The 20,279-nt window shown below is 46.2% G+C and overlaps 2 protein-coding genes across 2 annotated transcripts; both read left to right on the top strand.

Moving 5' to 3' along the window:
- Positions 1-294: 294 nt before the first annotated feature.
- LOC134408401 (phospholipase A2 inhibitor and Ly6/PLAUR domain-containing protein-like) lies at positions 295-6,923 on the top strand. Its single transcript, XM_063140659.1, has 5 exons — positions 295-343; positions 926-1,042; positions 2,511-2,660; positions 4,477-4,617; positions 6,766-6,923. Exons 1-5 carry the CDS (start codon positions 295-297, stop codon positions 6,921-6,923), a joined length of 615 nt encoding a protein of 204 aa, XP_062996729.1.
- A 5,926-nt stretch (positions 6,924-12,849) lies between these two features.
- On the top strand, positions 12,850-19,263 carry LOC134408400 (phospholipase A2 inhibitor and Ly6/PLAUR domain-containing protein-like). Its single transcript, XM_063140658.1, has 5 exons — positions 12,850-12,907; positions 13,621-13,737; positions 14,028-14,180; positions 16,241-16,378; positions 19,118-19,263. Exons 1-5 carry the CDS (start codon positions 12,850-12,852, stop codon positions 19,261-19,263), a joined length of 612 nt encoding a protein of 203 aa, XP_062996728.1.
- Positions 19,264-20,279: the final 1,016 nt, after the last annotated feature.

Here is a 20,279-nt window from a genome sequence, read left to right as displayed (position 1 = left end):
CGTTGTTGTCTGCCTCCCGCGCACCTCCCGCCCCTTCTGGCCTGCCACCCCAGTAAGTCGGACTTATTTTTAAAGATGGAAACTTCTGCTATTTCCTGCTGTGTGCAAGAGAAGCAGCGGGATCAAAATGGCCCGCTAAATGGGCCATGTGCACATTGTTTACTTCCTCTTTCAAAAGAGGAAGTAACGAGGGACAAACGCACAGGCGGAGAAGCGACAGTAAACAAATGCGATTTTCGCCCGTGCAATGACACTCTTAATCTTTCTCTCCCTCTCTTGCATGTTCCCAAGACCATGCAGGTATCACTGATCTCCTACGTCTTCTCCATCCTGCTTGCCACAGGTAAGTCATTGTGCTTAACTTGTAATTGAATCATATCACCAGAAGGGACTGAGTGCTTTCAGAACAGGTCATTTGTTACTTAAAAGCTTTTCTGGCTGATCAGAGACATGCCTTTGTTTGCAAAACCTTGGGCGTCCACCACCAATGACCACCAATAGAGTGAGGGTAGGAAAACATGAAGTAGTGGAATATCGCAGCATGGACACTGCCATAATGGAGAGAAACTAGACATGCAGTTGCCATTTTGGGTGATGGATGAGCATTTAGCTCCATGTGATTTTGGCTAGCATCTGCACTAGCATGCAAATCCATCCAAATTAACACTGTAGCTGCACACGTGCATGTATTTGCTCATCACTACAAATAGACACCCAAATTTGTTTGTTTTCTTTGCTTGATCGCTTCCAAGTAACTTACAAATGCCATCCTTTTCATGCACTTCCACAAAATTAGAGATGTAGGTGACCCAACAGAGAAGCAACGCAGGATGAAACTGAAAATGAATAGGCAAAAAGAAATGGATAATCAACAGTTGGAATTGGCCGCATCTCTTCATGTTCTTCTGCTGTTTCTCTCTTCCAGGAATTTGTTTGAAGTGTGAACAGTGCAGCAGCGGCACCAATTCGTGCACCGGTACACCACAAAACTGCAAAAAATCAGAAAATGCCTGCCTCATCCAGACCATAGAGACCACCATTGGTGGGTAATTTTGTCATCTGCCATGTTTCATCCTGGAGAGAAGTGTTTCCCCCAAGAATTGAAATTCAGATATGGAGGTGTTTGAATTTTCAGAGTGTAAGGGATTGGCTGAGCATCAATTAGGAATGCTCGAAGAATTAGTTCTATGGGAATTCCAATGCCAACCGGCCTGATCCACACATTCTGGAACTAATGCGTGGATTGGAACATAATTATCCTTCAGATTTTGCACTTCTCAGAATTTTGCAGTCTAGTTCTTGAAATAAAACAAAAAGCTTTAAAGTGCATATTTTAGGATAGGAGTTTTTTTTTTTTAGGATGCATTGCGTATTTTTGGATAAAATGCAAATTTTAGGATGAACTAAGTTTAGAAAGATGCACTTTGAGGAAAAATGCATTTGGTATCCAAATATGTTCAAATATATATATTTACATACATATTTAAATATGAAGAGAGCTTCAGCTATTGGGCAGTATAGAAATGTAACAAATTAATAAATGAACAAACAGTATGTGATTTTTGGAACATGTCCGCTTGCAAATTTGTACGCATTTTCATATGTGTTTCTCACCATTGACTGTACTAGTTAGGGCTGATGTGAATTTTAGGCCCAAACATCTGGAGGGCCATGAGTTGGCCATCCCAGCTCTATAAATTATTTGCCATAAGAGCTGCTGCAACAGCACCGACCTCACAGAGAAGGCCTTGTCTAGCACACCCTTCTCAAGCCAAGCGCCACTTCTCAGAAAGCCCGAGGAAAGGATAAAAACAACACAACCTCTCCCCTATATGTGAGGGAACAAGGTAAAGGGTTTTGGCAAATAGGTTCTATTGTTGAGGTTCTGAACTGCAGGTGTATTGTTAGATGCTTTCACACTGTGTAAAATAGCAGGTAATGAATCCGAGCTGACACGCGGTTTGTGGTAACAGAACACAAAGTAAAGTTTATTGAAATTTAACAGATCTTTGGTATTTCAATTTAGATCAAACCTGCTTATTTTTATATTTAAAACAACAATCCCAAGTCCCTTAAAATTCTATCTCTTCTCACTCCTCACACCGAACACTCTCACGAAGCACAAGCCAGACTAAAACTCCCAGACTAAAACTAAACCAACCAACCTCTCAGCCAACCTATTTCTACTCCTCCCTCCCCCTTCCTCACCACATCACTAGCCACACCCACTCAGTCAAACATTCCGCACTCGCTAGATATATAAACCCCAGACATACCTAAGGGACAGAAAGGTGGGTATCGCCACAGTTGCTTATGCACCTCCCCTCATCTCTGGGGTCCTGGGACATTTCCCAACTCTAGTGAGAGTAATTCCCTCCTTGATGTGTTTTAATTCCTTCCTTCCTTCACCATTGCTTTAGCTGCTTTGATTTTTTAAAGTGGGATGTATAGTTCAAAAACAAATACAACAAATGTATGTTGTTATTCTTGTACTTCTCTCCACCCTCCAGGGAAAGAGAAGCGGTTGACCACCTACAAAGGCTGCACCAAACACATGTACTGCCCTCGGAGTCCCATGAGTTTCACTTTTCCTTCAATGCGCGAAAGGAGAGCCGCCAAGTGTTGCCGCAAGGATCTTTGCAACAATGGAACAGTGACACGTAAGCCCCATGTTCCTCCTTTTAAGCCCCTCCCTGCCATCTGCTCTCAGGTGCAGCACAGGAAAATGTAAATCTAAAACAGAAAAATCTAATAGGATAAAGATGGACCCCTGGGATAAAACTTAGGGATGGGGTGGGGGACTCACCTGCAGAGAATTCTATCGATGTTGAAAAGTACTAGATTAAGGTAGGGCTGTGCACCCCCTACCCAAACTGCTTCAGATCCCAATCTGGACCTCCCCTGACCCACTCTGGAACTGGATCCGGAGTGAGATCCAGAGGTCCGGATTGATATTCGGCCCCCATTTTGCCCCCCTTCCCCACTTACTTGCCTCCGTGGCGGGCGGTGGAGGCAGGTAAGTGGGGAAGGGGGGACAAAATAGGGCTAAATAAGCCCCCTCCCCTTACTTGGCTCCGCCGTCCATCGCAACACAGACCACGGTGGCGGCAGATGGCAGAGCCAGGTAAGCCCTCCTCCCCCACTTACCTGGCTCCGTCGCCGCCACGGTCCATGTGGCGCCTTCAACTGCAGTCCAGGCCTGGGCTGCAGTTGAAGCCACCGCATGGACTGCGGCAGACCCAGGTAAGCCCCCTCCCTCCTTACCTGGCTTTGCTGCCGTTGCAGCACGAACCACAGCGGACGGGGGAGCCAGGTAGGCTCCCCTTCCCACTTTCCTGGCTCCGAAGCTTCGGATCATTCCGAACCGCTTAAGGCCAATCCAAACCTCCCCCACTCCACTCCGGAACCAGGCTTAGGAAGTTCAATTCGGCCCGCTCCACTTCGGATCTGGGGATCCATAACGAAGCGGAGCACACCCCTAGTTTAAGGTAACTAGGATTCTCTATACATCGCCTCACTGCTTGTCTTGTGCCAGATTTCTGTTTGTGTTTGCTGCTTTGTGTGAATGAGAAACATGAACAAATTGAGCAGTGACCGAAGGGGGAGATTTGCATAAATCTCCAGAAATTTGCACCCGTTCCCCAACCCGTTCTCCTCCATAGATGAATGTGTGGCTGATGCAGTCCACTGAGGAAACTTGTGCAAATTCAGATGTTTGTGCAAATTGAACTGGGAGTCTTGACAATTCGTGAATGTTTTCAGTGGACATGTGCTTGCTTGCTAAATAAATAAACATAGAAACCAAAGTGTATCGGTGGATGGAAGGAATCCACCTTCCATGAACCAAGAGTGGGACAACAGAATTGGAGTATTGCATCCAGTTCTGGGCTCCAAAATTCAAGAAGGATGCAGACAAGCTGGAGCGTGTTCAGAGGAGGGCAACCAGGATGATCAGGGGTCTGGAAACAAAGCCCTATGAGGAGAGACTGAAATGACTGGGCCTTTTTAGCCTGGAGAAGAGAAGATTGAGGGGAGACATGATAGCACTCTTCAAATACTTAAAAGGTTGTCACACAGAAGAGGGCTAGGATCTTTTTTCAATCATCCCAGAGTTCAGGACACGGAATAATGGGCTCAAGTGACAGGAAGCCAGATTCCAGCTGGACATCAGGAAAAACTTCCTGACTGTTAGAGCAGTACGACAATAGAACCAGTGACCTAGGGAGGTGGTGGGCTCTCCCACACTAGAGGCATTCAAAAGGCAGCTGGACAACCATCTGTCAGAGATGCTTTAGGGTGGATTCCTGCATTGAGCAGGAGGTTGGACTCGATGTCCTTGTAGGCCCCTTCCAACTCTGCTATTCTATGATTCTATGATTCTTTGAGGGTACACCTTGTTCCTGCCTTCAGAATCACAAAACTGATCCAGCAGGGGATGGTTTTTAACTATTTCCGTGCTTGTGCCCTCCTTCCCAGTGCCACGTCTGGGGATCAGACTAAATAGCCTGAAGTGCCCTGGGTGTTTCTCCAAGGATCCAAAATGCACACCCACTGAGATAATAAACTGCAACGGCTGGGAAACCAATTGCGTCTACTATGATGTGTCAGTGGAACAAGGTAAGACCTATAGCAGAGTGGGCAGCAGACAGATCTGGATCTACTAATAAAACTCTGGGTGATCAGTAGCAAGGATTTCTGACTCTAAATGGTTTTACGATAGCAGAAAAATGAGTGTCTCCTCAACCCCTCCAGAAATGAATCATCCTGTAGAAATTAAGAAAGCTTGGGGCTCCATTCAGTTCTGGTACCCAAAACAGATTACTGGGCTCAGAATACACTGATTCTAAGTTTTTGTGAACCAGGCTGTGGTTGGTAGATCTCAGGGTTCTAGTAAAACAAAGTAGATCCCACAAGCCTGTAGTCTGCCCAATTCTGACCTAAGGCATGTCTCTCTCCCTCAGTGGGAAGGAAAAGTTAAAAGAAAAATAAGATCCCATCTTTCACCCTGCTGGTGTGAACCGTCATGGCATTGGCAAAGGGGGTTCCTCTGGTTTGATTCCTCCCCCCTCCTATAGGATTGCTCTGTAAGTTAACACCATGTTGCAATAAGAGGCTTACGGTGATGGATTCCATGTGCTCAGGCATAGCATTATGTACGCACAGGTACATTCAAAATCAAAACCCCAAAGAAAAATATAACACAAAGCTACGGAATATCTTTAGTTCTTATAACTTGAAAACATTTCCCCCCTCCCATGGATGAAACATTGAGCAAACCTTTTACTGTAGTCCAATTAAAATTTGGTATGACCACCAGGGTTCAGTTAACATTGCTTAGGAATTTCCATCTGGACCACAAATCACCCATTAGCGAGCCCTGGTATCTAGTATTACAGACATTGTCACATTCAATATTTCCCATACGTGGTTCCTTCCAGGTGTTTTGGACTTCAACTCCCATCAGCCCCAACCAGCATAGCCAATGATAAGAATTCCTGGTGGTGGTAGACCGAAAATGTTGGGAGGGCAGCAGACTGGGGAAGGCAACATTACACCTTGGGTGTTTCTTCCAAAATCTAACAGTGTCCATAGCTGAGAACATCTTCTGAGGTGCCTCATCTGTCTCTGACCTGGTGTTTCTTTCTCCTACCCCAGGAGATGTTAAAAGTGATATCTAGAACAGAGAATACGTTCAAAGTTTACCTTAAATCTCTGTAAAGACTAGTCTCTTCTGGCAGGCCTACCCAGATGAATTTTAAACCTAAGAATTTTAAGATGCTGTGATTGTTATTTTAATATTGTATTGGTTTTATAGGCTCTTTTAACTAATTTTATGTATTATATTGTGTTTAGTGTTGTTCCCCTCCTCGATCCAGAGGGAGAGGCGGGTAATAAATAAATAATAATAATAATAATAATAATAATAATAATTATTATTATTATTATTATTATTATTATTATCTGTGTTTTAGGACTTTACTTCAATAGTGTTTTAAAAAAAGAGAGAGGTTTTTTTTTAATGGTCCTCACAAAATTTGGAGAAGAACAACATCTGAAACTGTGTTCTGTATTAGTCTGGGATGAGTGAATCAGGTTCGTTTGCTTAAAAATGCAAAATGAACAAAAATCCTCGAGTGTCATTCATAACAGTGGTGTAGTGAAGCTGGGATTTGCAGGGAGGTAGTGCTGACACTTTTTGTTGAGCTGGGTCTCTGACATCATCTGCCACCCCCTCAGAGTTCCTTGATCGCTCTGAGCTTAACTGCAATGCCCACAGTAGCTGGTGGCGGAGGGAGGGATTTTCTCAGCAACAAAACATTACTCTCTGTTTGTAATGCAAAGTATTTAGGGGGTAGTGATGAGTTGCGCTTGAATGGGCTATTAAGACCCATTAGCTTTACAATAGACCTTCTCCTAATAGATGAAAATTCCTAGAACTGTGTTGTTGATATGGATCGACACAGCTGCCTGCAATTTTTGGACTCTTTTACCACTCCATCACTGCTTAACCAGGGCTTCAGACCTTATGGCTTCCCCTATCCCTTGGGGAAAGAAAATCCATAAGAAAAGGATGGAGCGCTAGGGAGCAGAATGTGTTTAACTGCTTTTGAGACTAGTAAGTAGTGAGTTAGAGGCAGTCAGTGAAGATTTTTGAGAAAAAATGTGGCCCTCGGAAATAGTACAAATCAGAGGGTAAATTCCTCTTTGGATATAATTCAATAGGATCTCTTGAGTGGCTTTTATTATTATTTTCAATTTCTGCAGATGGAAAGACCTACACTTTTGCTAAACGTGGCTGTGGGACCATACATGCTTGCGTGAACGAGCAACGCATTTTTGGTGTGCCCAGACATTATATGGAAATTTGGAAGTCTCCTCAGTGTACTCCCGCTCCCCGAATACTCAGCAAAATTGGCAAGTAGCTAGTCCCTCTTGAATGCACCTCTGAGGAAGAGATCCTGCCATACGTTCAAGATCTGCTGACACGTTCCTCAAGAAGGTGGGAAAATTTAACCACTTTTCTTCATGGAAAAAATAAATCACATGGAATAAAATCATGTCAAGAGTGAAGAAGTCTTGCTTTTTTAAGGCTCGCTGCATGTTCGTAAGTCCATGAATGTCAGCATTTCATTGTTAGCAGCCAATGGGCCTCTTCAGATGATACTTCAGGCTGTGTGGTTAGTGGAACCGTGGTTCTCTGGGGTTAGCATTGCAGAGTGAAGGGTGAGAAATAACGAGACGAGACACAAGAGTGGGATTAAATATGGGCCACATTTATTAAAAGATCTGCAAAAGGGGGGAAGGCCTAAGCGGGCATCATCTATTGGCCACTTATGAGGCCATTGTTGGGATCGGGCAAGGCACTCACTGCCCGTCAAGTGGCGCTTGTTCCTTTGCCACCAGATGGGCTTCGCCCTCCTGAGGTGGGGAGGCCTTCCGGTGTCAAACTCCCCTCAAGCCGCAGGGCTCTGAGTGGTTTGAGGAGGGTTGGCCTCAAAGGTAGCGCTTATCCCACCAGCTGGTGCCACAGGGCTCCCAGTGGTTGGCCCTCAGGGATTACCTCTCACCACAACAGTGCCTGTGAATGCTCACCAATTTACACCTCGCACCAGATGCTCGCTCCTATCCACCTATCCAACAAATGTGACCAAATAGAACCAAATCAACCTAATTATACACCCTGCCTGTCTTACAGTCTGAAGTAGGCGGAAAAAAAACTCATAACCAAGTTAGATATGAGCAAAAAATTCCTACTTGGCCTCCTAAAAGATGACCAGTGAACCCACACTGTCTACAGGGAAGGGAGGGAGGGAGCCGTGCAGCAAAAGAGGCAGCTGGGAGGGGTAAATCTGCTTTTATACTCAATAAATCCCCTCCCAGTGCAAGTGGCACCAAAACAGAGGCAGCCAATGGCTGGCCACCACATCCCATCATGCCACCCTCACCCGCAATTAGCCTTCCCACACCCAGGCTTTTGCTGGGCATGGGTGTAAGGCATTTAACCATGAGCCATGCTGTCACACACAACCCAACCCTGCTGCAGACGGTCCAACTGTGGTTAGTGAATGAGCAGGGTTTAGCAAAACACATCGCACAAGGCATCTTAAACCCTGCTGCTTAACCAAAAGCCTTAACCCGCAGGGTTTAAGGTGTCTTCTGAACAAGTCCAATCTGAATTTTGGACTGCACCACAACATGCATTTCCTTGCAAGGCAGAGGTGTCCATCATTTTCAGTCTTCACTAGTGCCTCAAATTTGTGTGTGTTTTTCTTTCCAACTTTCAAGACAGAGCATCTACTCGTAAAGTGATGAGATTTGCTTTGAGCAGTCGGTCTTGTGCCAGCCAGAGACAACTGGTAGCTAAGTTCCAGTACTGGCATAATGAAACATGTAAACCGAATATGGACTAGTAATTGGCACATGCAGGCAGAAAATACTCTAGCTGGATAATGTTCAAAGTCCAAGAAAGGATGGTTTGGTACAGTGGAAGTGAGTGGCCAGCTCAAACACTCCTTCCTTTTCCATCGGTCCTCCTTTGGCTCACCTGGCTTGAGAGGAGACTTCAGCCAGATCTACACCAAGCAGGATATGGCACCATGAAAGCAGTATATAAGAGGCAGGAGCCACACTACTGTGTTATAGTGGTATTGAAGTGCACTGACAACTGTTGGGGCCCATAAGATACATACCATATATACCTCTTTCATACCACTTTCATGGTGCTATATCCTGCATGGTGTAGATCTGGCGTTCTTGGTTTGTTATACCATAATCCCCCCCAAGACAGCCAAATGATGAGATTGTGGTTTAAACACACCCCACAAATCATGATTGCAAACCATCAGCTCTTGGTTCAGACATAAGCAGAAAACTGTGTTTAAACATGCTTCGACACAACTCTGCCTGAGATGCCCTCCCTGCAGCTGCGAACTGTAATTGTGGCCACCAGAGAGGAAGCAGCAGCCTTTCCATTGTGCTTAGATCCACCTCATGATATGCCAAATGTTGTAACTAAGAACTAGTGTCTGAGTTGGCTCTTTTCCTCCTCCGTCCCAATCCCCCTTTTCTTTTGTGTCATGTCTTTTAGATTGGTGAACCCAAATGCAAGGACTGATCTTCATAAACTGCTCTAGGAGCCTTCTTTGACTGAAGAACAGGGTCAAATTAGTTGAAATAAATAAATAAAGCAAAACATCTCCTCTCAAGCTGGGCATGCAAGAGATGAGAAAGGGGAATTGGGAGTTTTGAAGAACATAGCTTATGTTCTTCAAAACTCCAACAAAGCATAGATTCCTGCACTGGGGATGCTACATCTGAACTTGGACTGATTTATTTCTTATTAATTTTTTAACTCTCACACGGGACCAAGGTGGCTCATGTAGACCTCTTCTTCTCCATATTAGCCTCACAACAACTCTGTGAGATAGGTTAGGGTGAGACTCAGGGCCTTGCTAGACCTGCCGGGATAAGCCGGCAGGGAGGAGGGGCGACAGCGCGCTAACTTTAACGCGCGCCGCCCAGCCTCCTAGACGCACGATGCGCAGGGACGATGGAAGCCCTGCAGCGTCGGCCATTTTTTTTTTTTTAAAGGGGCCACGTGCGCCCGAAGACTCCGGAGAAGATAAGAGCCTTTTAAAAAAAAATTAAGCTCCCCGCGCTCTCCCTGATGTCCGTGCCGCCCATCTCCCTCTCCCCGATGTCCGTCTCCCTTTCCCTGATGCCCATGGTGCCCGCTCTCCCTTTCCCTGATGCCCATGGTGCCCGTGCTCCCTCTCCCTCCGTGTGTCCCATGTCGCCCTCCCTCATCGTTCCGTGTCACCCTCCCTCGTCGTTCTGTCTCGCCCTGCGCCCTCCCCCTCTCCTGGCGGTCTGGCCTTCCCCCCATATTCCCCCCGGATCAAACCCCCCCTGGCACGATGGGCACAGCGCTCGTATAAGCGCTGTGCCAGGTCCATGGCTTTTCGTGGCTACTCGCGAGTAGCCGCAAAAAGCCACGGAAGTCTCTAGAAGTTCTGCAGTCCCGGCCTCAGGCCGGAGCTGCGGAAAAGGCGCGCCATAAGCGACTTTGCTTATGGCGCGTTAGAGGAGGCGTTAGAGGAGGCCTCAGTGCGGCCTGGGCCCAGATTCCCCTGTGCGTCATGTGGAAGCACAGCAGGGAAACTGGCTCTCAAGGCGCGCTAAGGCCTTGTCTAGCAACGCCTTCAGTGACTGCCCAAAGTCACCCCATGAGCTTCATGGCTGGGTGGGGACTAGAACCTGGTCATCCCAAATCCCAGTCCAATACTCTAACCACTACACCACACTGGCTCTCTTATGCCTCCTGCCACTTTCTCTAACAGTAGCTCTCAAAGATCTCATCAAGGGGTTTCCCCCAGGTATGGTTGCCAGATTCAGAGCAAGAGGACATTCATTTACCGTTACATCTCCACGGACATTAAATTAAACTTGGCAGGAGATAAGGAAGCCACACCTGGGCATGTTTAGCTTGGAGAGGAGACAGTTAAGGAAAGGCATGATAGTTGTCTTCAGATATCTAATAGACTGTCACACATTTGACGGAGCAGACCTGTTCTCTCTGCTGCTCCAGATGGTTGGCCTAGAATCAATAGGTGGAAGTTTTAGGGGAGCAGATTTGGGTTAAACTTTAGTAGATATTTCCTAGTAGTAAAAGCTGTTTGGTGTTGGAACAGACAACCTCGGGAGGTTTCCTTTACTGTAGGTATTGAAGCAGAGGCTGAATTACCATGTCAGGGGTGCTATAATTGCACCCTGCATTGTAGATCCTGTGCTGAGCAAGGGGTTGGACTAGATGGCCTCTAAGGTACCTTTCAATTCTAAAATTCTTTTAGTCTCATAGCCATTCCTTTCCATCCCTATTTAATTGGTTTAATTGTGATACTTCTATACCCCTTAATATAATACAATCCCTAAGCAGTTCACATATAAATATTAAAATCACATTCAGAACACATGATTGAAAACGATTCCAGCTACAAAAATAGTGTAGAGCAATATAAGGAGTGGTAAGATGGAGCAGAGTGATTAATTATTGTCCATCCAGCTTCCTAAGTTCCATGGATTAGTAGATTCCATGCCAAAGAAATATGTGTACATGGGAAGATAAATAAAGTTAGAGTAAGTTATGAAATCACAGATTAACTTCAAAAAGAAAAAATATTTTCTTGTTATTTGTTGCTGTTGGCCATTGCAATATGCAGTGGGCATGAGTTCTATAGGCTGATCATGGCAAACACAGCATTTCTTATTGGTACGAGAGTAGAAGCTGTGTCCACGGAAATCTCGCCTTCTGCACTGCCACTGAAGACATGAGAAGAACCATGCACTCTATTTGATCTCTGGCAATCTTAATGAAAAATCTGCCTTCTGTTTTTGACCTCTTAAATAAATATAAGAACATTAAAACAGCCCTGCTGGATCAGACCAAGGGTCCATCTAGCCCAGCACTCTGTTCACGTAGTGGCCAACCATCTCTCGACCAGGGACCCATAAGCAGGACATGGGTGCAACAGCACCCTCCCACCCATGTTCCCCAGCAACTGGTGTGTACAGGCTTACTGCCTCTGATCCCAGAGGTAGCACATAGCTATCAGGACTAGTAACCATTGATAGCCTTCTCCTCCAGGAATTGATCAACCCCCCCTTTTAAAGCCATCCAAATTGGTAGCCATCATTACATCTTGTAGTAGCAAATTCTAGTTAGTTTATTTGAAATGGATATTGTTGTTTTTATGCTTTTGATGGTTTTAAATTTTTATATTTGTTTTTAATGTTCACTGTTAACCATTGTAAACCTCCCAGAGAGCTTCGGCTATGGGGCGGTATATAAATCAAATAAATAAATAAATAAATAAATAAATAATGCATAGTGTGACCATACACTGTGCAACTCTGTGCTGTGTGATCTCTTACCTTGCACCGTTGGCATCAGTATCAGAGGCTTGAGGTTCACATCCCCTTCCCAGGAGACGTCATGGTTCGTAAACTCACAACAGGGGTGTTTTAGCCGGTAATTGGTGCCTCTGGAGCCGGATGTACCCAGGAACTCTGTCTCACACACTCCGCCCTATTGGGCTGCTCTTTCTGTTCTCAAGGCTGTAAATCATTCCAGACTCAGAAGTCTTTTCAACAAACACACACAAACGCTGCCTGCCTTAACCTGAATCAGATCACAAGAGGGAGTGGGGGGGGGGGAGAGGAGGGGGGAGGGGAAAGTTTGCCTCCCTTCTGGCAGTGTCCCAGATTGCACCCACTTTCTTTGCTCCACAGGACTGAATAGGAGCTGCAAGAAGCAAGCCTATGCCTATCTTAGGGTGACCTCATGGAAAGGAAAGGAGGACCGGGCTCCTGTATCTTTAACAGTTGTACAGAAAAGGGAAATTCAGCAATTGTCATTTGTATGCATGCAGCCCCTGGTGAAATTCCCTCTGCATCACAACAGTTAAAGCTGCAGGAGCACTGCTCTCTTGGCCCGATACAAAGGAGGGCAGGGCTCCTGCTGAAATCCCCTTTTTGGTACAACTGTTAAAGAAACAGGAGCCCTGTCCTCCTTTCCATAGGGTTACCCTCACCTTGAAGGCTGGCTGGCCCTTTAAGTTTCTTAGAAAGAGATGTCATCGTGGTTGTTAAGTCCAAGACAGGAACACATGTAATTGATGCCTCTGGAACCGGATGTGTCCAGGAACTAATATTCCACTCACTCACACACACAGCATCCTATTTGGTGGCTCTTTCTATCCACAAAGCGGTAAATCATCAGGGCTGAGAACTGTCCATCTCTCTTACACACACGCACGACTTGACTCTTGGTCCTTTGAGTTTCTCAGCACAATGAAGACTTCTTCCGTGACCATCACAATCTGTGTCCTCACAGCCCTGCTAGCCACAGGTGAGTTGTCTGGTTTAGAAGCCGTGGAACCATCAGCAGCCTTGCAACCTCCCCGTGCACTATGCATCATTGGTTCCTTTCCACGGCCATAGCTATGGGTGGGTGGGAACTCTGCCCCCATCATGGTTACTCCAGGCTTTTCCCGAGATGTCCTGCTTTCATTAAAACACACACACATCTCTATCCCAGGAATGTGCGCCTTGTGGCTCTCCAGATGTTTTGGCGTACATCTCCCATGAACCCTTAGCAGCATCACCACCGGGGAACAATGACGGAAGTTGTAGGGAAAAGGATTTTGCCCACCCTGAGTCTAGCCTTTTCACATGTGCAGCCAGGATTCTGCCGAACTGCTCAGGAAGAAGGAATAGAATGAAAGAATTTTAAATGTCGTGTGTGTGTGTGTGTGTGTGTGTGTGTGTGTGTGTGTGGTGGGAGGGCTGTGTTTACGTTCTGGCATTCTGCTCTCATCCTCTGCCCAAATTAAACCCACCTCCACGGAATTTCTAGCGTGAGGCAGGGCCTTTCCTGGAGCCACCTAGAGGTATAAGCACTTTGCTCTGCAGGCATCTTTTGTGGCACGCCAAGAGTATAGCCATCTGGGGAACCCCAGAGAGAAGGATTGGGACCGGATTGGGAACCCAAGCCAGGGGTTGTGCACCCCTCATTTAAAGGGTCTGAACAGGAGATATCCAGCTGCTGTATCTCTCCACCAGGAACGTGTCTTCAGTGCGAGCGCTGCAGAAGTGCCACCAGCTCATGTTTTGGGCCGCTGCAGACCTGCGAGGAGGATGAAAATGCCTGCTTGATTCTCACCATGGAGTCTAGAATCGGTAGGTGGGTCAGCTTCCTTGGGCGAGGGTGTGGGTGGTTGCTATATTTCTCGAGCCTTTAACGCAGCCTCCCCCAACCTGTTCCTTCTACAAGAATGTGCAAACGCATGGGGTTCTCGTTAGTTGGAGGAAATGGGGTGGGGCTAGGGGAAAGGGGTGTGGCCATCAGAGGAAACTGAGGTTTGGCATCTCTGGCATATGTGATCAATCCAGACGCAAAGGAATATGGGCAGAGAGATTAGCTGTGTCTCAGCTCTCCAGGATAAACGATCTCCTTCTTGTGTAACCAGGTAGGGTGAGAAATGTGGCCACTTACAAAGGATGTACCAATCTGGTGCACTGCCCTCCGGGGCCTTTCACCATCACCACCACCTTACATGAACGCATCCGGAGTAACTCAGATTGCTGCTGCTGGGATCATTGCAACAAAGGAGGTTTGAGATGTACGGCTTTTGTTACCTTCATAGTTCCCCATCCCGGGCTAGCCAGCTAGGCATATCCATTAGAACTCCACCATTTGCTAGGCCCGGGGGCAGAATCCTAGCATCCTGACCTCAACAACACTGCTTCATTTGATAGCTGTTGAAGACCGTTCAGAAGCTGCAGCTTGTGCAAAATGCAGCAGCCAGACTGATAACTGGAACCAGAAGGTTTGAACACATAACAACGATTCTGGCCCGCTTACATTGGCTGTGTGTATGTTTCCGAGCCCAATTCAAGGTGCTGGTTTTAATCTATAAAGCCTTACATGGCTTGGGAACACAATACACGATGGAATGCCTCTCCTGACATGAACCTACCTGTACACTGCGCTCAACATCTAAGGTCCTCCTCTAAGTGCCTACTCTGAGGGAAGCTCGGAGGATGGCAACAAGGGAGAGGGCCTTTTCGGTGGTGGCCCCCCGACTGTGGAATGATCTCCCCGATGAGGCTCACCTGGTGTCAACATTGTTATCTTTTCGGCACCAGGTCAAGACCTTTCTCTTCTCCCAGGCATTTAACAGCATTTAACAACATATGCTAAGGTGTTTTTTTAATGGACCCCAGAACTGTTGTTGTTTAAATGGATACTGTTTTATACTGTTGATTTTATATTTTTGATGGTTTTAAATTTTTTATACTTTTTAATGTTCACTATTTTAAACTTTTGTAAACCACCCAGAGAGCTATGGGGCGGTATATAAATTAATTAATTAAATAAATAAATAATACCTGTTTCTGCTCCCTTCACACTCCTGTAGACAACAGCATGGCAGCCACATCTTCCCGACTGTGGCATATGTGTGGTTGCCACCACGCCATGAGTGGGGCTGGTTGCACAGGACTTCTGCACCCAGTCGCCAACCTCTTTCCTTAAGTGATGATGCTCAGGTGGGAATCAGGAAGGCAGCTGCAATATCTGCACACAACCACTAGTGGCAGCACCCTGTATGTGTGGAACTCTCTGCCCCTTGAGCATCTTCCTTTTTGTTTGAGTTCCGCTAGCATTTGATAACTTTGTAGCTCTTGTTGCTTGACACGTTTTGGAATCAAAGGGCATCTCTACATTAAGAAAACAAACAAACCTGCACTCTTGCCAGGTCTTGGGTCTTTTCACGTTCACAACGGGCTCCTTCAGACAGCAACCACATGATTTTGAATTGAAAAGGGAATGCTATTGCAGCCTATTGTTTTAAATATAATAGCCCCATCTAGTGGTGGAATAAATGCTGTCATAAATTAGATACTAGATTATCTCTGTATTTTTAAAAACAAAGGAATATTGCGGGAAACTTCAGGAGAAGTCCTAGATGTTGATGATGTCATGGAATCAACCTGCAAACTTCCATGAGTGGCCAGTCACAAGCATGCTGTGAACTGCTTGTTTAGAGAAGCTGAAAGACTCCTTCCTCAGGAACTTGTAAAATATTCTAGTACCTCTGGAGATAGAGCTGCATTGAAATCAGTTTTATAACAAAAGATCAATGTCTTTCTCTTTCTTTCTTTCTTTCTTTCTTTCTTTCTTTCTTTCCCCATTCACAAACAGACGCTGCTATTCTTTTGTTCTAACAATCATTTCCAGGCTGCTATATCTCAAAAGGTGCTAGAAAACCTTGCAAGCTCCTGAGGAGGGAAACTTTGGCTCCAAAATGCATCGAGCTGCAAGAGCTGCATTAAAACCATGCAGAGGGTTTTTTGCCCTTATCCCCTGAATTCACCATTCCCCCCCTCTTCTAATCCAAAGTCCTCCCTTCCTTCATTTTACATCACTTGGATGGTGCCATCCTGAAGCTTCCCATTCCTGCTGTCACTCAGGTGTGGCTTCAGAAAGATACCATGCCTGTTAAGGCGGTAGAAAGAAGCAGTGCTTCCTGTCTGGACAGGAAGGAACTTTGAAAGAAATAGTGCCCAGAAGCAATGGCGGGAGATATTCAATAGGTGGCAGCGGCAGCAACAAAATTGAGATGAGTAGCACCGTTACTATCAGTAAAACGTCACCCATTTTGTTCTGTCTCATTCCTAGTGCCAGTGCGAGGTGAACCAAACCTCCGATTATGCCCTGGACAGAAGCGTGATGACTCCAAGTGCAGCATTGCTGAGAAACTTCACTGCCACGGACAGGAGGTCAACTGTTTCTATCATGCTGGACATGTTCAAGCTGGTAGAGTTGTCAACTCTAGTTTAAAAAAGAAAATACTCTCCCTACTGGGTGGTGTTTTTTTTGGGGGGGGGCACAGCCAGGGCAGGTAGAATGAGGGAAGACCCCCTGTGCCCCATTAGAGAGATGGATTAGAACCAGGTCAGAACCTGATGTGTATGGCTGAATCCAGGACCACTCTAGAGTTTACTGGATTTTCTTACCCCAGTAACAGTGACCTAACAAAACATGGTTTTACTGGCACAGAGAGACCACAAACATATTGGCTGGATAGCTGCCATATTTAGCCACACTCGCAGGCAGCATGTTAGAATGGCGTTCCACTTCGACACCTTAGATAAGGACAGGGATGGATGAATGAATCTGTCTGTTCCTGATCCATGTCAATCTCACTTTTCTTTTTCTTTAACTCTCTATCATTCCATTCAAGTTTGTTTGTGCACATTAGTTTGGGAGATGAAGACCAGGACAATTTGTAGAGGAATATGTAAGGAATGAATTCATCCAGCACCCTTGCCGAGAAAGGAAGCTGCCTTGTGCCAGGTCATCTAGGCCAGCGTGGCTTGCAGTAGCTCTCCGTGGACTTTTCTAGAGGTCTTTACTGGGGATGTGAATGCCTGGAAAAACAACAACAGAAAAATGGGGAACATTTCTATTTTTCCCACAAGGACAAAAAAGCCTCTCTCTCTCTCTCTCTCTGTGTATTCTGTTTCCCCTGTGTTCAGGGTGGGGCAGAGGGTTCCCATTCCCTAACACCTACTTCCTTATCCTTTTAACTGGAGCTGTCACGAATTGAGCATGCTTACAATGCAAAAAACAAACCAACCAACCTTCTATCACTGAGCTATTGACTCTTTCTCACCTGTCTCCTTATCATCTTGTTATCTATGGCTGGTTTCACATGGGTGTGTTGTGCTTCCTCTTTCCATCCTTTTGGTGTGAGGGGGAAGTTGTGCTATTTCTCCCACTGAGAGATATGTGGTAGTGAGTATGGGTTGGGTGCTTATGTCTCTCTAGAGGGAAAAGGTGCTGCTCCTCTCTTCTCACACAAGATGCATGGAAGTGTGATTTGCTTTCACTACTCCTGTGTAATATGAAAAATGGCCTCCAGGATCATAAGGACTAGACTCCAAGTGGAGATTTATCTTAGACAAAGGGGGAAGGCACTCAGCATAAGTTGTCCTTGGCAGAGTACAAGGCTGAGATATGGGGAAGACAAAATTGGGCACCCATCAAGGCCCATAACCTGGAAGAGGACCAACGGCCACAAGTCCCCTCCTCCCAACCCTGCTGCTCTGCCTCTTTGAGCATCTCTACATTAAGGGGAAATCATGTTCTTTTGCATGATTGTTATGAGATGCCTTGCTCAGGTGGAGAGGGCTGACCACCTCTTTTGAATTGAATAATTTCCCTCACTTCACTTCTACAGAGATAGCACAAGCTAGTGGCAGAATATCAAACTTTTTCTCAGATATTACGACATTAGAAGTGGTTCTTTTATAGCAGGATTTCCAGAGGAGATGTCTTGTTGATTTACAATGTTGTGTCATTGATCTGAAAATGCCCCTGAATGACTAATCATGAGCATGCAATAAATTACTCATTTTGAGGAATGCTTTGTTGTTGCTGACTGGCTGCTTACTCACTTGCTGGCCTACAGGGGAGGAAAAGAAGATGTGGATGGCACCAAGTGGAAGCAGTAGCAGTTCCTGCTACTTTCTTGCTCAACAACTCTGTCTTTGGCAAATGAACTTCCAGCAGTACTGACAGTGAAGAGGAGGGGCCACTGAAAGACCCCCCACACTGAGGATATCCTGTAAAATGCCCTTGATCCCCCCAAATCAGAGGCCCACACTCCCTGTCAGAGATTCACCTAAGCTTCTCATGGACCAGGATAGGACAACCTCCAGCCAAGGCTGGCTCCCAATGCATACCATGGAGGCTTGGGCACCCCCTGTGGCCCCTCTCTCCTGCCTTGCCCCTCTCAAAGCCCCACCCTCTAAGGACAAGTGGTGCCAAGGGGAATCCTTTTGTTACCTCTGATCAGAGACAAAGTTGGGCACCCATCAAGGCCTATGCCCTGGAAGCCATAGAAATAAGAGATCAGAGCTGGGAGATAAGCTGGGCATTCTCCTATGCCACATCTCATGATGTTCGGTGCATGGGAAGAAGGAGCTTGACTCAGCCAAGATTTGTAGGAGTTTGTTCTTCCACGTTCCGACTGACTCCCTTTCTGTGGTGCTTGCATCCAAATTGTGGTGCAAGTGGTGCAGGAAGGAGCAGCCTGATGGAGTGGGGCAGGTGCAGATTATGTCATGTGAAGGGGTGGGGCTTCAAGGTTGACATCATCTGGGCCACCAGCATGGTCGGGGAGGTTAGTCCTGCCTCCAGATGTAAAGTGGTTGCCCTGTCAGAGATAAATAAGTACAATGCACTCAAGGCTCTCTCTCTCTCTCTCTCTCTCTCTCTGTGTGTGTGTGTGTGTGAGTGTGTGACCCGTGTCCCTCTGAGGAAGGAAGGGTGAATTAGGAAGAATTGGGAGATCACACTAAGAAAGATATTCACTCTGCAATTTGATCTATTTCCTCAAAAGTATAATAAGATTCCAAAATGTGCATGCCCAACTACTATGTAGAGTGCCATGGGATGGGAGTTGTAGGTTCACCCATGTTGTAGGATGTGGAGGCTTGGCTTACTGATTCCAAACAGGCCTTGAGTTGATTGTCTTCTCCCATCCTGCAGGTGTCAAGAATGAGACCTTTGTCAAACAAGGCTGTGGGACCAAGCATACGTGCCTTGATAAACTGGGCAGATTTGGAATACCAGGATTGTTCCTTGAAACACTGACCAAGGTGGAGTGCAGCCGGGCTTCCAAAATTGGCACCTAAGACCCCAAACAGCTCCTTTGGCATTGGAACGTTCTCTCTACAAAGAGCCACCCTCCCTATTTAGCCTGCCCAAGGCTCTGCTGATCTAGAAGCAATGTCCTGCATCCGGAAAATATCCGTGGGAGGCCATTTCCCACAACACAGCATGTGGAGGGGTGGTGGAGAATATTCTGCCCTTTTTTCCTGGGCCAAAATAAACAGAAATGAATTTACTGAAGGGTCTCTTGTACATTTTTTAAAATGGAATGGTCCCTATCTAGAATACTGGGATGTCTATTACAACATTCTAAAGATTTTCTTTCAAGACTGGGTCAGACTACATCTTGCGTGAATTGTGCAGTGTATCATGTGATGCAGAAAAGCCAGAGCTAAAGCCGGGGCTGGCCCTACCACGAGGCAGACTGAAGCAGTCACCTCAGGTGGCAGATTCTGGGAGGTGGCAGTAAGATGCTGGAGGAGAGACTTGTGTGCCATGTGGCTTGCTCTTCACCCCCAAAGCTATCTTGCTGCCTTCAGATGCATTGGAGGATGCTGTACCATTACCAATGTTGAAGACAGATGCATCTGCCAATCCACTTGACATGGAATGGTAGGGGTTCCCCTTGGTCTTTGCCTCAGGTGGAAAAATGTCCTGGGCCAGCCCTGTCTAGAGCATCCCCAGCAGTTGGCCATCCAACTCCTCCTTGAAGCCCTTCATTGAGGGGGAGCCTACTCACCCCTCTAGGCAATTGGTGTCATGCCGAACTGTTCTTTCATCCTGATATTCAGCTGAAATCCACCCTTCTGTAACTTAAGCCCATTAGATCAGGTCCAAGCCCCCAGGGCAGCAGAAAATGAATTCTTGTCCTCTTCTACATGACATCATCTGCTCAAGACTTCAAAGAGTAACTCCCCTGAGTCCTCTCTGTAGCTCAGTGGTAGCCCCCTTGCTTTGCATGCAGAAGGTCCTGGCATTTCCAGGTAGGGTTGGAAAGACTCCTGCTGCCTTAAACCCTGAAGAGCCATTGCTGCCTGTC

Source organism: Elgaria multicarinata, chromosome 13 (genome assembly GCF_023053635.1).
Source record: "Elgaria multicarinata webbii isolate HBS135686 ecotype San Diego chromosome 13, rElgMul1.1.pri, whole genome shotgun sequence".
Lineage (NCBI taxonomy): Eukaryota > Metazoa > Chordata > Lepidosauria > Squamata > Anguidae > Elgaria > Elgaria multicarinata.
The sequence above is the reverse complement of the archived record's forward strand: the minus strand, read 5'-3'. Positions and strand labels throughout refer to the sequence as shown.